The sequence below is a fragment of the Bombus fervidus genome, chromosome 4 (genome assembly GCF_041682495.2).
Source record: "Bombus fervidus isolate BK054 chromosome 4, iyBomFerv1, whole genome shotgun sequence".
In the NCBI taxonomy this organism is placed as follows: domain Eukaryota; kingdom Metazoa; phylum Arthropoda; class Insecta; order Hymenoptera; family Apidae; genus Bombus; species Bombus fervidus.
This window is the reverse complement of record NC_091520.1, coordinates 15,472,693-15,488,569: the sequence shown is the minus strand read 5'-3', so window position 1 is coordinate 15,488,569 and position 15,877 is coordinate 15,472,693. Positions and strand designations below refer to the sequence as shown.

Below are 15,877 nucleotides of genomic sequence, written 5' to 3'. Positions count from 1 at the left end.
ATAGAAAAAATATATCAGAACGATAGAACTTCAAATCTCAAGGAAATAATTACCAGCTTCCAAATTCTCTTCGGTGCTAGAGATCATCTTATCGGTGCGATCCTCCATTTTGTTCAATATCTTCGTCAATATCTCAACGCCGTCGCGAGTCATCGTAAATGCCGCGCTCGAATTCATCAAGGTCTCGTTTCCGGTCGCGATATCAGCGATTTGCTTCAATTTCTCAAAATTCGGCAACGGCCTATAATCCTCCGGCGGTTTCGATTTTACGTTCGACGTATGCGATTGTAACGCGTCGATACTCGGCCTGGAACTATTTTTGCTATGCACAGGCTCGTTCTCCGTTCCGATATCCGCCAACTCTTTCAATTTCTCCAGAAGAGATTTATTCTCCTCCATCGTAGAGATCTTTCTGTCGGACGTTTGCACATCGCCGGACGTTAAAGACGAGGTCTTGTTCGAAATCTCATCCCTGAAAGATCTATTTTCTCCTTTTCCTGCGTCGTTGGGAGCAGAAAATTCTTTCGGCACTGATGCTTCCGAAGTGAACGTCTCCCCAGCATTCTGATGAGACTCTGAACGGATTATCGGAAGCGAGGTTGAATTGGTAACGACAAATTTCAACACGACTGGGTTTCCTTTAAAGTTCGACGACACTTTAGTGCTAATCGACGTCACGACTTCTACGATTTGCTCGACTCTAGGATGCTCGTTATGCAAATCCCCTTCTCTGTTTCTCTCGTTCTCCGTCGAATGAAACCTAACGGAGTCGCCGTGATTAAACGAATTGCGTTTCGTCGCGTTTCTCTGTCGATTGTGCACGCCGAACAATTGTTCCAAGAGCAGGCTGTCGTCAGTGGAGCTTCTGTCCGTGTTAGGTTTCTCGTCGATTCTCATCGTCTTCTCTCCGTCTATCTTAGGTCTTGGTCTGACAGGTCTTCCAATTCCTGTATTACTTTTAGCAGGCGCCAGAGTGACCAAATTTTCCACCACGTACGCCTTCAAAGTGTCGTTGTATGTCTTCTTTCTAGTTTCCAGGGAATTGTGCGGCCGACTCAAGGTTCCATTAAAAGGCCAGTTGTCTTCACCTTTCGTCGCCGATTTGTTCCCCGTCGAGTCAGAATCTTCCTCCACCTCTCCAGGTGTGTGCTTCAAGGTATCAATCTCGATGAACGTAGAATTTCTTGAAATATTAGACGTCAACCTTCCCGGAGCTCCTTTATTCTCCTCCTTTTTTACGACTAATTTATCTATATTATTGTACAATGGATGTATCATCTCCGAGTAGACTTCCGTCGTTCCTAGCTTCAGAAGCTTCTCGTCGTCTATTATACTTTCGGTATTCGATTCGGTTGATCTTGCGTATTCTTCGATCTTTGCATTTTTAAGAGAAATATCCGCCTCGGAATCGCTGTTCTTCTTCACGAAAGTCTCTACCTCGATGATTTCCTTCAAATTTTCTTTAACCGGTAGCACCTTCGTTTCTTCTTCTTCTTTATTCTCTTTGACCGGTAGCACTTTAATTGCCCCTTCCTTATCCCCTTTGTTCTCTGTGCTTAATTCACCGGTTTCTTCGGTGAATCTTTCCTCCTGGTTCATTATACTATCTGTCACAGCGTTGATTACCTGCTTCAAGGAGCCTTCTTTGTCAGCCTCGGTGTAATCAACGACAGAAGTAATTTTGTCCACGGGAATCGTGTGTCTGAACGGCTTCGGAGTTCCAGAACTTTCGATCAAACTTGGTCTCATGCCAGCTCCATTCAGGTCGGGTGTCTTGTAACTGGTGTACACGGGTTCCTGCGTATTCTTATCGACTTTCCTGTCCTGCAGAGCGTTACTCTCTTGCTTCACCATAGCCTGAACATCCGAGTACCGATTTCTGGCTTCCAAATCCACGTCCACGTCCGGGACAGGCTCAGCCACTCCAACTCCAGACACTTTTGTCGTCGATTCTTCGTCGGAATCTGGCTCCATCGGACTCTGCGCGTGCCACTTCGGAGTACTGGAAACCATCGAAGGCAAGAAATTGTCCGAAGCACCTATCACGGTGGTTTGACCTAACCTCTTTCTATTCGTCTTCGCAGAATCGCCAGAACTCTTAACGTCGTCTTGCTCTTTGCCAACAGGGCCATCGGATCCATCGTCTGTCATAGCGTACGTCATCTGAGAGCCAGGGATCCTCCAACCTGTTTCGTTCTCGCTCGTCGATCGATGAGGTTTCGTGGAAGAAAATTCCAAAGGCTGGGAAGAGGAGAGGCCAAAAGGCTGAGAAGAAGTTCGAAGCTTGATATCGTAAGTTTCCGGTGGTAACTGGCCAGAAACTTCTATGTCCGGTCTCTGGTCGCTTAAACTGACCGGGGAAGCTTCCGTGAAGATCTCCCCACCTTCTAACAATCCTGGAATCTTATTCTTGAACTTGCCGTTCACCCTGAAATTCACCATTTCCTGAGGAACGATTCTATCGCGTGGAAAATCAGTGTCGCTAATGTCCAACGTGCTCATTCCTGGAACACCTATATACGAATTTAATATCACCGCTGGTTCGGGAGATTTCGTGCTGGTTGTCGAGGACTGTGCAACCTTCGCGTGAACGCTATACTGAGGATTCTTTACGACTGTATCGGAGACAACGTCTCCCAGATTCGTATTGCTGTAATTCACTTTATAGTTGGTTTCGCTTTTGTAATTTGGCTTCTGAGCGTTGTCCGGCAATAATTTTAATTCTGTATTGATGTATCCAGGTATGATAGGCTTCCACGGAGAAGTTTCGAAGCTTGGATTGCGGAAATCCTTGAACAGATCGTCGTTTACGACTTGGGGCGTGGAAGCTGTGGATGTGGTGGTCCTTTTCGACGAAGACAATTCATCGTCATGCACGGTGTAATTAACTTTCTTATCTGCTCCGTTGGTGGTTTGAGCGACACCCGCACTTGCTTCGGTACTGTCTTCTACGGTGGTCGGTTTCATCGTAGTTTCTTCTTGAGGTAACGACGCTTTGGTATTGTTTCTCGTTTCTGACTGAGCCTTTGCAGGCTGTTGAGCGGAGATCGTTTTGTTCGAGGAAGTGATGTTCACTTTCGTCGCTTTATAGGTGCCTTGGATCGTTGGTATGTTACTGAAGTCGATGTCTGGCTCCGTGGACTCGATTTTCGTTGGTTTGGATTTCGGTTTCGAGCTGGTGATCAAAGAGCTGTTTCTGTTGGGTCGAAGCAGCCCGTTCTTCGTGATCATTGCGTTCTTTTGCTGAACCTGCTTTTGATTCCCTGGCAACTCCTGATTTATTCCTAAATGTAGAGGAAACGGATATTTCGTGAATGTGTGCGTTGTCTCGTTATAATTTTCGAACGAGTATTTTATATTTTGTTTTTCTATTCTGAACCGTAAACTTTGATTCGTCTTAATTTTTTTATTTATTTATCCGCGAGCTATCATCGCATGTATATTTCGCGCGAGCATTATAATTTTCAATATTAACTGAAATATCCGTACGAGAGATGCAGCTTGAATTTTATTAAAAAGAATCTTGATATTTTATGAATAATAGCCAAACGATTAAATTGGAAATCGTGTAATTACCATGTTACTGTTTTATCACGATTAATCTTTATTTCCAGCGGATACTCACTTTTCACCGATATGCTAGTGAGGTCCAGTTCCATATCCTTGAACAAGGAGGACGATGAGTACGTCTCCTTCGCGATAATGTCTTCGATCGTGTCCTCGACGTTCGTGATCGATCGCGGTATCTTTCTTCTGTCCAGATATATCCTGAAGAACACCTTCAGAACACCGCTTTCGAATTTGTCTATGATCGTCTGTTTGTAAGCTGCGCCGAACACGCTTCTTCTAAATAGAACTTCGAACTGAAAATTACCAAGGAATTTTCAATTATTGGTTCTTTTATTTGCAAAAGATAATTTATATAATCTTCACAGAATTCATAGAATTCTATTTATATGAACTTGTCGAGAAACAAATAATTTACGACTCGAGTTTCTTATGCTCGAGTTTCATCGGTACTCGTAGATATTCTTTAAGAGATTAGGAAACAGAATTTATACTAATTTCTATAAACGGAGTTCATGTAAACCGAGTTCTAGACATTACGATAACAATGATCATCCTTACTATATTTTTATATTTTCGTTCCTTTTCACGGAACACCATACTGGTATTCAGCTTCAACATCGGATTATATTTCTCACCCTTAGACACCCTGAATGTGCAGGAGAATCCAACGATCGCTGTAAATATTATCGCAACGAACGTTACTAATATTCCAATATTCATTTTCTCTTTAGAAATTAATTTTATTACAAAGGAAAAAAAAAGAAAAATTATGTTTCTTCGGATTTCATGTTCGATTGTACGTTAGAGCGGCGCTTACCATTTTTCGAATCTGTCCGAAGGGCTGAAAAACAAAATTCGTTTGTTCATAAACATCTTTCGTTTCGATCGATATTTAGTGTAATTTTTCTTACGATAGATTGCTACGAGTAACATAAAGACGCCAACGAACCTCCCATCCATAACGCAAGTCCTGCGATCGCGAACACCGCGATTAATACTAACATTGCAGAGATGATTAACATCGCACTGCCCACTTTCCATGTACTGTTGCCCCTTTGTTTCTTCGTGTGTTCAGGTGAGACTCTGGACCATGTCGACCGCGGTGGTAAATAATAATCATTCTGTAATCGAAAGAGAAAACATAATTTAACGACTGCACCTTCGTATCAATGACAAGCATTTTCATAAAAGCGGATAATACGATATCAATAAGATGTTACGTCCGCCAGCACGTTTACGGCTTAAGCGCAGCCACCAGTTTCCTTGAATCCAGCATACAACGTATTTATTGAGCAACTGGCCGCTGCTATTCGACGATTCGATAATCGGAACGCGTAATAAATTTAGTCAGCATCGTACGGCAATACGTAGTAACGGTACTGGAGTCGAGAAGGAATTTAAAAAAAAAAAAAAAAGAAAAAAGAAAAAGAAACAGAAGAATGTTTCCAAAGTTAAGCACGACGAAACCATGAAAATTTAGTGGTATATCGTTCGATGATCCAGCGAACGTAATATCATAATTGGAATAGTCATGTGCGACGATGATTTAATACGATTTCGACCATAGCGCTAGATCCTCGATATTACAAGTGTTACAACAATCGTGTAAAACGTTGCTCATTAATTTTTCTGCATTCTCATTTCGATAGATTGTGTTATTTGTTATGAATATTGGCTTCTATCTGTGTCGAAGGTACGTCGTGAAAAACACTACGAGTTCGCTATAATCGTTATTGCTATTATTATGATTCTATTGGCGAGGAATAAGCGTTGTCTGTCAAGGTCATTCGAAGGTCACGAAACAGCACAACGCGCGTACGAATATTCATTTGGATTTCTATTCCATCCGCGGCATTTTACAGCACCGCTTGGTACATTAAGTTAACGTTATAATTGCGATATAATTGTTGCCTTTGCTCGTCGTACATTATCGTTAATCGTTTGTAATAAGAGCTAGAAGGTTCCATTTAAAGAAACGACGATGATTTTGAGAATATATAACTCGTCTGTAAAGATTGATTTAAAAATACCTGGGTAATACCACGGTTAGCGTGTTTCGATAAAAAGAGAAGCAAGAGAAGAAACGATACAAAACTCTATTCAGGACACTATACTATTTCATTCGTAGAAATTTACACGACTCATCGTGTATAAGAAGCGTTAAAAATGTGATCGGGTTACGAACGTATATTCCAATTCCGAGGAAATAAAATTTATGCGAACGGTGGCATACATAATCGAAGTCAAGGTAAAGAAAAAAGCAGTTGGCTCGGTCAGTGGACCAGCCAGCCAGCTTCGCGTTATTCTTACCAAAGCCTGAAAAATGGAAAAACGCATCCGTGGAATGGAACATGCTGTAACGTTGGTCACGGTCCGTTGCGACGCGAGATTTATCGCAGAAACCATGCGTGAAATCATCGAATCAATGTTCGATACATGCAAGAAAAAAGGGAAAAACGTCTGGAAGAACACGTTTCGGGTTAATTATTTACGCGTCGCAACGACAAAGATCGTTCAAAGAGATTGCAATATTTTTCTTCTCACCCGTTTGTCGCTATTTTACTATCTATACGTGCAACGATTGTAGTCTTTTATTTCCATAGGCGATAGAAATTATAGTTAAATATAAAGAATCAATTTGCAATTAGAGCGGCGAAAATGCACGCAAGTGTCGCGATGATCGATCAATTGTTGATTAATTGGCCGTATCCGGCCAACGATGTGTTAAGTACACGTGTGGGTACACGTACGAGATGTCGAAGGTCGCGTCTATAGAAATAGCTTTTAACATCTGTCACGATCTCGCGGTGATTCAACGCAGCTTGACGCTGATGCGAAGTTAACGACTTGATCGAGGGTGAAAAATAATTTCACGCTCACGGAGTACGATAGAAACTTCATGGCCGTGCGAGATGGAGAAGTCAATGTGTACGTTGAGGTCGTTGCCTTTAAAAACGGGCAACCGAATCCCCGAACAGCACGCTCTGACGCAATCTGAATATCATTATCCCATAGGGTACGTTTGATCCTTTGTTTTCGTTCAATACTATCAATTGCATATGGCGGGTACAAATTGGTCGATGGTAGCAGCGAGAGAAAACGTGACTCTCAATTTCAATTTTTAATTCCCTCCGATGATTCATTTGGATGACGTCTCTGATAATTCGCGACGGCTATCGTAAATCAAACCCCACAATTCCCACTTTACGTTATCCGACTAAACGAAAAGCACAGGTGTAAGACGTTTACTTTAGCCCTCGTTTGTTTCTCGCGTTCATTCAACGAAGAAAGTTTCTCAGATGGTTTTGAGCCAGTTCTTCACCAAGTTACGAAGGCCAATATGTTCGAACACGCCGTTGAAAGATGATCCTTTTGTCCCTTTCTCGCTTGTCTTCCGTGTCAGAGGACAAAAAATCAATCTGCGATGATTCCAGGTTCATCTTCCAAGATCAAAGGATCTTATTATCGACCAAAGTCTTGGAAGATCGAACCGTCTTTCCTAATACCATGGCAAAATCCGGTCCAACAAATTACGCTATCGCGTTACCGATGGACATAATCAAACATATCACGGTCGTTTTTATGAAACGTTGCGACGATAACGCGTGTCGATAAGAGAGCGATTCGACCGCTAACGCTATCTCACCTGGTCGATCGCTGGAGGCTCTGCGTTGACTAAAATCGCGTATCGAGCACAGGATCGAATGCCAGGCGTCGCGTGTACGATTAGATTGCCAGTTTGTTCGGCGAGTCGAATTGAAAATCCCGAGGCGGGGGAATACCGCGTTGCGTTACTGGATGCACCGTTAAGGGTTCATCCGATGTGGTGATTCGGTGGGAAGTATCGTGCAACCATTCTGTCTGCTCTTTTTTCGGAACAACGACCGCGCTAACTGCACGCGTGTTAACGCCGCGCGAGTCATCAAGATGGTCACGTATACGAAGCCACGCTGCGAGGCACAAGTTTGGAGAGAATCGCGATGCACAAGCTCCGCGATGCTCCGCTTTCGCACGCGAAGCGACGAGAATTTTCCGCTTTAGCGGACGGATCTGCTCTCGCGAACGTTCTTACGATTTCGACGAAGACGAAGTATTTCCTCGTCTTATCAACGCACAGCTGACGCAATTTGCCACGCTTTTTCGGTAAAAGATCGAGACGCGTTGACCTCGACGCGCGAATGAAATCCGACAGCTCCGGGGGAAAATTGGTTCGAACGCGTGTGAACGACAAAGAGAGAAATTAATTATTTACCTTTTCATCTCGTTTTGCTTTACCATCGCGTCAATTTGACGCGCGACGGACATACTCGTGGCGAAAACGAGGGTGCGGACGAGGCTTAAACAGCAAACACCGATCGACAGACCGTCGACTTTTATGCAAATCCAAAGATTCAAGCTTTGCACTTTGGTAACTTCGAGTTCTCGACGATCAGGCGTGAGAGCGTTGTTTTGAACTCTGCACGCTCAAAATAGCATTCCTAATACCACGTTATTTCACGGTGGTACGTTTGAAATAACAACAAAGCTCCTATTATGTGTTAAACGACGCACGGTGCATTCACAAGACAAAGAGTTAGCGGGAAAGACGCGGAGAAACCGTTGCGGCAGGGCTGCGGGTTCATAAAGGTCCATTCTTTACCGCGTTGCTTGATTTATCGCCGGCTATCTTTTTTCATTAGCATCACAGAACAGGAAAGAAATGAGAAAAATTCGGCGAACGAAAAAACGTTCGGCATCGTGGCTTTATTTATTTCGACCACGTGAGATCCGATTTACCATACGAAGCGTAGGTTGTTTATCTCGTAAATTTATTAGCGAGCTCCTTTTAATTTTGTTCGCGTTTAATTCATAAGCAGCATATTTCCTTCCCTTGGCATCTTTTTCAGCCGTTACGATCCGTTTTGATTGAGCCTTTAATCGGAAATTATCGAATCCTCACCGTCTTTAAAACGATCGTCGAATTAAACGGGAGAGCGAACCGCGCAATCGATCGACGATGCTGATTTATTCGATGCTCGTTGACAATGAGTCAGCTCGTCGCAATGCTCTAGATGATAGTGATCCACGAATTGGGTCAGCCTGCTTGGGAACCTTACGACGGCATTTTCATCGCGTTTGCATAGAAACGCCGCAGGTACAGACGAAGAGTAGGTAATCGACATGTTGATTGCTTCATGGAAATTTCGCTTATTGCTCGTAACGAAACTGGCATGTTTTGTCTTCTTGTACGGTTCATTAGCGTCTTGATAAAAACATTCTGTTTCGACCAATGGCCTTCTGTCCGAGGCCTGTTCGCCTATGTTTTTTCTTCTCCAAGATGTTCGACGTGGCCGAGGGACTTCTTTTGTTAGACTTATTTCGTTATCCCCGAGAGTATTTGCTTACGACGATAGGATTCTATTAGGAATTCTTGGCTGCAAAGTTCTTCTTTCGGAAAATTCTTACGCATTTTTCCCGGAATTATTTTCCTATTCTTATTCGAACGCGATCAAACGAACATTTTCGCAAATTTACGATTAAACCGATTCGAGTTTAGAATTTACGACGGCAAATTATAAAGGAAATAACGAATAAAGGAAAATGGAAAGAAAGAAGAGCTAATTAGAGAAACAATTACGCGTTCGGTCTACTTTTATTCGTTAATTACGTTAATATTCATCCTGCTTTTAATCGATACGAAACGCACTTGGAGGAGAAGAGGATCGATGTTCTAAATTAAGCATTCGGAGAATTTTCTCACGGAGCCAATTGACCGGTGTGTAGGTCGTTAGCTGTTGCAGCGACAAAAGAGCCGTCCAGAGAGAGCTATGCAATTTCCGTCGAAGGACGAGGGTTTGTCGGCGACTCGCACAAGGCAGAGAGCGAGCCCGCCGTTAGAATCACCATTATCGTCGACAGTATCGATGTTCGTTTGGCGTAGCCCTGAGAAGGCCTCCGCAAAGAGAAACCTGAATGTTTGCCTTGTTACAAAGAAATACGTCGTCGCCTTCAGGGGCTTTGCGCCTTCTTCGAGCTTTACTCGACGTTAAATGCTTAACGAACGTCGAATTTCATTCACCGCGTGCAACAGGTGTCTCGGTAGTTTCAAGATCTTCATCTATTCGTATCCGCTTACCCTCTAAGTATAACAAGATATCGAACTTGTCATTAAACCACTTTTTTACATTGTTTTTAACCCACTTGAAATTGACCATTCGTAAATAAATAATAAATTAACTTACAACCTAAGTGTACAGATCAACTTACAACTGAAAATCGAACGGCAATCGACTATAGTCGTGTACAACGAAATCGAAAGATCGTGGAAAAGTGGAGTCGATCGGTTTGGCCGCTGAAAGCCTCGTTTCATCGTTATCGAATAAACTACAGACTGATGAATTTTCCACAATTTACCGATGAACATCTACAAATATTTCCTTCGAATTCACTGGCGTAAAAGTAGATGGCCAGCCGGAAATGAAATTATCCTTTTAGAGGAGAATCGAGCGAGTCGATCGAAATCGCGTTTGCTTGTTTGCCGGTGCAGATCGGCGCTTCTCTTAATGAAACGCCGGTGATTTTCCATCGGCCATTCGTTACTCTCTCGTTAAATATTTCTCGATACACGAACACGCGAGCTGTAAGAAAAATTAGCCTCTACTTAAGTCACGTTACCGAGCATGTCCAACTATGTGGATCACAAACCGTGGTAACAGCTAGACGATTCCTCGGAAGGCTATTAAAGCCGAGCTACCGCGAAAGTGCGTTACTACGACTAAAACGTAATAGTCTGTACCCCGGAAGTTAGACCAAGTCACCCGCCCACCGTATACGCCATGTTTCTGTCTATAAATTTTGCAGAACCTTGGTACACGTTCAATTAAGACTCGAGGCGTCATTCACGAACCAGAACCTTCCACGCACGATGGAACTGGCTGAATTTCCGCAATTATTACATTGTGGCATAACAAATATCTCCTTTAAAAGCTTTACCTAGACCAGCGATAGCAGTAAATCAGGTAATAAACATCTTTGTATAATTTCTGAATTTTCTGCCGTGTCGGATAACTCGTAATCTCTAAACGTATCTGGTGAAATTTTATTTCTTTTATTTTTATCAAATTTCTTAGTGTTATACCAGGGATTAATTATTTATTAATATTTATCAAAGTTGGGACTTGTAAAATTTCCTCGATAATACCAGTTTCCACGAAGGTGCAGGATAATAACAACGAAATCCGCATGATAATTAGCCAACAATGTTTCTCATTTGTCGTAACAATTGACAGAACGAAGTTTCTCCCGCAAGACGGCTGCTAAAACACGCCATCAGTTTCGAATGAATGAAAAATTCTCTTCGTTACGACGAATAATCGAGGAAAAGGCATCTTTTTCCTACACTCTGAAACGCGTTAAATTCCGGAAGTGTTAAAATTGAAACAAGTTATATTTCCATGAATACCTTCCATCTCGAAAACGACGCCCGTTGCGCTATACCACGCTACGATCTAATAATTTTGTAGCTTTTTCAGTCGCTTTTCAACGTCTCTGTGTTCGTTTATCCTCCAGATGATTAATGACATCTCGTACCAGCCATTGAATACTACCGGTGAATCGAAGAATTTTGTTTGGCCAGCTAAGGATGCGCGCACAATTTCTGGCCGCAAAGAAGCAGAGAAGCAAAACGAGAATCCCTGATCGTTATTGCTTCACTTAAGACGGTTGTGCGTGAAATACAGAGGATCGGGAAGATGAACCAATCGAAAGACGATCTCATACATCATTCCGCTTATCGTCGGATCAACGCGGCACCTTTAAATCATCGCTTCGCCAACATCATAAATCACGGAACCGATGAAAGCCGATAAATCGAATGGACTTCGTCCCGTGGCTCTATAGAAGTAGCATTTAACGGTAACGGTATTAATAATGGGCAAATTTTTCTGGCTAAGTTCAAGGTACCCGTGTTGATCGCCTCTGTGTGTCCAACAGCCACGTTACATGGCACTGGTATCGCCTGGGCGTTAAATGTTATTTTATATTTACTAGACTGCGACTGTTTGTGCATTCGCGGGAGAACCTTAAATGCGTACAAACGTACAGATCGTGCGTATTACGATCTGTTGGAATACAACGATGTTACAAGCATAGGCACAAACACTCTTACACAGACACCCACACAGGCATTAGAACAGGACATACTCATTAGTGTATAGCGGAGCTCAAAATATTTAAGGGATCATGGATCACTACCTACGTCTAGTCTGAAAGTAACTGGCCAATAATCAACAATTCTTGCATACTTTGTTAATTATATCACTCGCTTATATATATTTGGTTTTGTAGTTCTGTTTAATAAAGATCACTGAATATTATTTTAACATAAACATTGTGCCTTCCACAGATTATTAATCTTAACTATAAGATTAAATTCTAACACGATCGTTAACCAGTTAGCTGTGGCGATCTGTTTGAAAGCTGTGAAAAGCGTGTAGCTAAACCATTTCGGGAAAAATAAGCGACGACAGAAAGTACACTCGTCGAGTACGGAGTGTGCGTGGCTGTTAAAAATACAGAATCAAGTTGCAACGAGACGATCGTTTTATTTTTTAATCTTATTGCCGACAAGGTTCGTCGTGGCACGAAATATCGCCGTTCCTTCGTGACGAGTATACTCGTCGGAAACAGCCAACTGGTCAATGGCTGAGACGATATCTATTATTAAAATTTCAACTGTTGCACATGGGAAGTGATCGCGGTCGAATCACCTATGAGATATCAGGCACCTGGTTGACGTATTAATATTCGTGCACGATATCATTTTTCAAGCTGTTCTATGTTGGATCGTGCGTGTACATAGTACACGTAGAATATACAGGCGGAAAGAAAGAAACGAGAGGGCAGAAGATAAAAGAGGTGGATCGTTGCAGGTGCAACGTGCACGCAGGTGCGTGGACCATGACCTGGGCGGAGTCATTTCGCGGCCTTCGAAGGGGCGGCACGAAGGAAACGCGACGAGAGAAGATGCGTCCGCGGGTGCAAAGATCTCTCAAGGTCGGAATCGTACCTCTCGTCCTTGTCTCGCTTAATGAGACTCCTTAGAAACGTGCACGTACGTTCTACAGGTGGATGTACAGGCTGTAACGAATGCACAGTGCCGAGCTTACAATCGTTCGACGCTCCAGAAAAGGACTGCCACTGATAAAAGTCGAAATCCAACGTCCAAAAGGGTGTCCTCCTTTTTCTCGGCCATATCTTTTACAGCAGGTACGCTACACGTTGTAAAATAAGAGATTCGGATAACGAGCGTTACCTTCTACGTTGTGTCTTGGCCATTTGCAATGTATTTGCCATTACGGTATGGTAAGTATATTTATGCTCGAAGACTTCAAGTTCCGCCGATGAAACTTTACGCAATCGTCTGATTACGACTGTGATTACATAAAATTAGTATGAAAATCGATTTTAAGAAAGTCGAAAGTATACGAAAAGTATTTTAATCGAAGAAGGAAGATATCAAAGTAATTTCGTTTGACCCATCGGTGGATTGGTGTACTAAACGATTACAAATTCCACGTGAAATTACACGTATTATGCGTCTCTTGACGGTGCATCAAGTGGCGTTTATGTTATGGCGAAGGTTTCGCATTTCTACGTATACCTGCACGTTCTCCCTTTATCCGGCAACCGAGCTGATCCCCGACAAAGAGGAAAAGTAAAGAGAAGAGGCAGCAAAAAGTAGACCGATCGAGACCTGGCATTTTTCTGCTAAAGTACTCGCTCCAAGCCCCATTACAGACTGCCTGGATAAATATAGACTCGGTGAGTTAGCGAATACCTGTTAAAAATAGCAGATTCTCTTTCTTGGACCAAGATTTTATGCTTTCGCTCGCTGATATTATACATACGTACGTGCGTGTGTTGTATCGGTCTAGGATTAAATTGAAATTTTGGCTAAGCGGGGCAGTCTTTTATGGCGGCAAATAAATTAATTACGATCGCGAGTCACGGCCTGGAATTAAATAGTTACGGCTTCATTATGAAATCAACGTGAATGGTTAAAAGAACAGTTAGTATGCGATCGAGTATCTTGCTACTTTTGATTCATGGCAGGAAGAGTAATTTCGTAGAATACAAATTAGTTCGTTATTCGGATCTAAATTAACGTTAATTAATTAATACGACGAAGCGACGTTACAGAGACGTATCAATCTCCTAGCGAAAAAACACAAACAGGTTTTTAAACGACCGATACCGCATCGTCATGAAAATTATTCTTTTCGATATTATACGATTCGCATGTTCGTCAGTTTTTTTCTTATTTCAAATAAACGAGAATAACCGTAATGAAAATGTATTTCATTAGAAGTTGTTCCTATGCTTCGATATAAACCTTATCGTCTTATGGCAACCATACAAATACCCATTAAATTGGCAATCACGAATGTTGCAAGGCGTTTAAGGGCGTTCTCCGCTTATGAGAGATTAGGATCTCGTTGGCGCGTGTTCAATTGCCGCAACCGTTTGTCGCTACGTGTCCAACAACAATTTTCTCTATTCCGTAGACACATGCACGTTCTCACCCGAGTATATCGTCCCTGTTGGACCACGAACAGAACTCGGATCGGAGTAGCGGATAACATCAGCGAAGAATTCTCAAAGAGGACACCCTTGAGAATTATATTTTTCTTATCTCCGACGACTACCACCGTACGATTAAGTAAATTGCCTCCTCTTGTTTTTCTATTCACGATCGCTCTTCAATTTATATATCTATAATTCTATATTTAATTGCTCTGGTTTGAAGTGGAATATGCTGTTCTCTGATAACGGATCACGACGAAATTGATCGTTTTATTTCAACGTTTTATCACGACCGACCGATACACGACATGCCTATCGAATTAAACTTCGATAAAGATGGATCTATTCTATATACCGAAAGTCAAAGTCTCGTTTATGAAATAAGAATGACATCGAAACCTACGAATTCGACGATTAAATTCCGTGTAAATACGTTGTTGTAAAATTTCCGCGTACGTCGCAGCGGAGCCAAGTACTGCGACGACAATGTCCAATGTTCGAGGAAGACTCAACATCTCGATGACTCGCGAAATTATTCGTAGTTGCGAGGCGAGAATGGTTGTCCGACCGGATACAGATTCACCGAAACAGAAGACCGGAAGTACGCGTGTGATCCTCGAATGCTGGCAACGATCGACAATTTGCATGTACGTGCTATCATCGAGGATCACGTAGGACACTGGACGTTAATGCGACGAAGGATTTTCCAAAGGTCTCGCCTTCTCAACGAAGACGAATTATAAATAATGCAATAACGCGATAAGTCTCATGCTTTGAGAAACAAACAGCTGTGGCTCGCAGCAGCTTGTGAAAAAGAGCCCGCGCGCTGCTTCTTTTTATACGCGCTGCATTCTGCTTCACCTTGCAGAATGTCGTAAGTCTTGATTTCATTGAGGAAGAAAGTGAACTGTTTGTACGCGTGTCTGTTCACGGTGTTCCATTTTGTCGACAGCGCTCTCTCGGTGTAATTACTGAAATCTTCTCGTTAACGCGAGCACGCGTCACGTATGACGACACCTTTCTTCGCAATTAGAGTGTATCCGACACGAATCGTCTCGGAAGATTCAGATACTCGAAGAATAAAGGGCATCGATTAACGATTCGAAGCGAACGACGCAAGGTACGAGCGTTCGCGTTAAATTTAACGATTTCTCGAATTCCTAAGACAAGATTCACGATCGTTTCATCGTCCGTTGAATTTCCTTAACTTTCCGATGGCCAAGATCGTTCGACGTTCTCGATCGAGAGCTAGAAACACCCAGAGTACAGGCTCGAAGATCGTTTAAAAAGAAAGAAAAAACGAGTATTCCTGAAATTACAGTGTTTCGCCAGTTTCATTCAAGGAGGAACAGAAATTGCAGCTTTTCGAACGATATGCCTCGCGAGTCAATCAACGAGCCCGCTATTTTCACAGATTTTGAACCGTTAACTCGGTTCTGACGTAACGACAACATAATAAATGCCTCCGCCCAATAGGCATATTAACCAAGCTATCGTTCGACGTATGGATATTTCTCATGACCTTAAACCGATCGTGAAATTTGTCATCTAATCGTCGTAACTTGAAATTTTCCAATTTTCTAAACGAGACATTAAGCTACGAGAATAGTTTGCATGTTTGAAACGAGAGAAGCAGGCATCGAATCGAAGAGAAATATTTCAGTTTCGCGAAAAAGGTTCGATTATTTGCGAGACGTACGCGTCACAAGTGCCAGAACAGCGGAATAACTCTCGAAACGAAAAT

At 42.5% G+C, this 15,877-nt stretch overlaps 1 protein-coding gene across 1 annotated transcript in view; it reads right to left on the bottom strand.

The window, feature by feature from the left end:
* LOC139986390 (uncharacterized) overlaps positions 1-15,877 on the bottom strand; it is a 33,052-nt gene that overhangs the window by 4,889 nt on the left and 12,286 nt on the right. The window contains exons 2-6 of the mRNA XM_072001680.1: positions 4,520-4,691; positions 4,388-4,411; positions 4,129-4,244; positions 3,626-3,863; positions 54-3,284 (exon numbers count right to left, since the gene is read on the bottom strand). Of these exons, the coding sequence (XP_071857781.1) occupies positions 54-3,284; positions 3,626-3,863; positions 4,129-4,244; positions 4,388-4,411; positions 4,520-4,691 (3,781 nt within the window). The remainder of the gene's footprint in view (positions 1-53; positions 3,285-3,625; positions 3,864-4,128; positions 4,245-4,387; positions 4,412-4,519; positions 4,692-15,877) is intronic.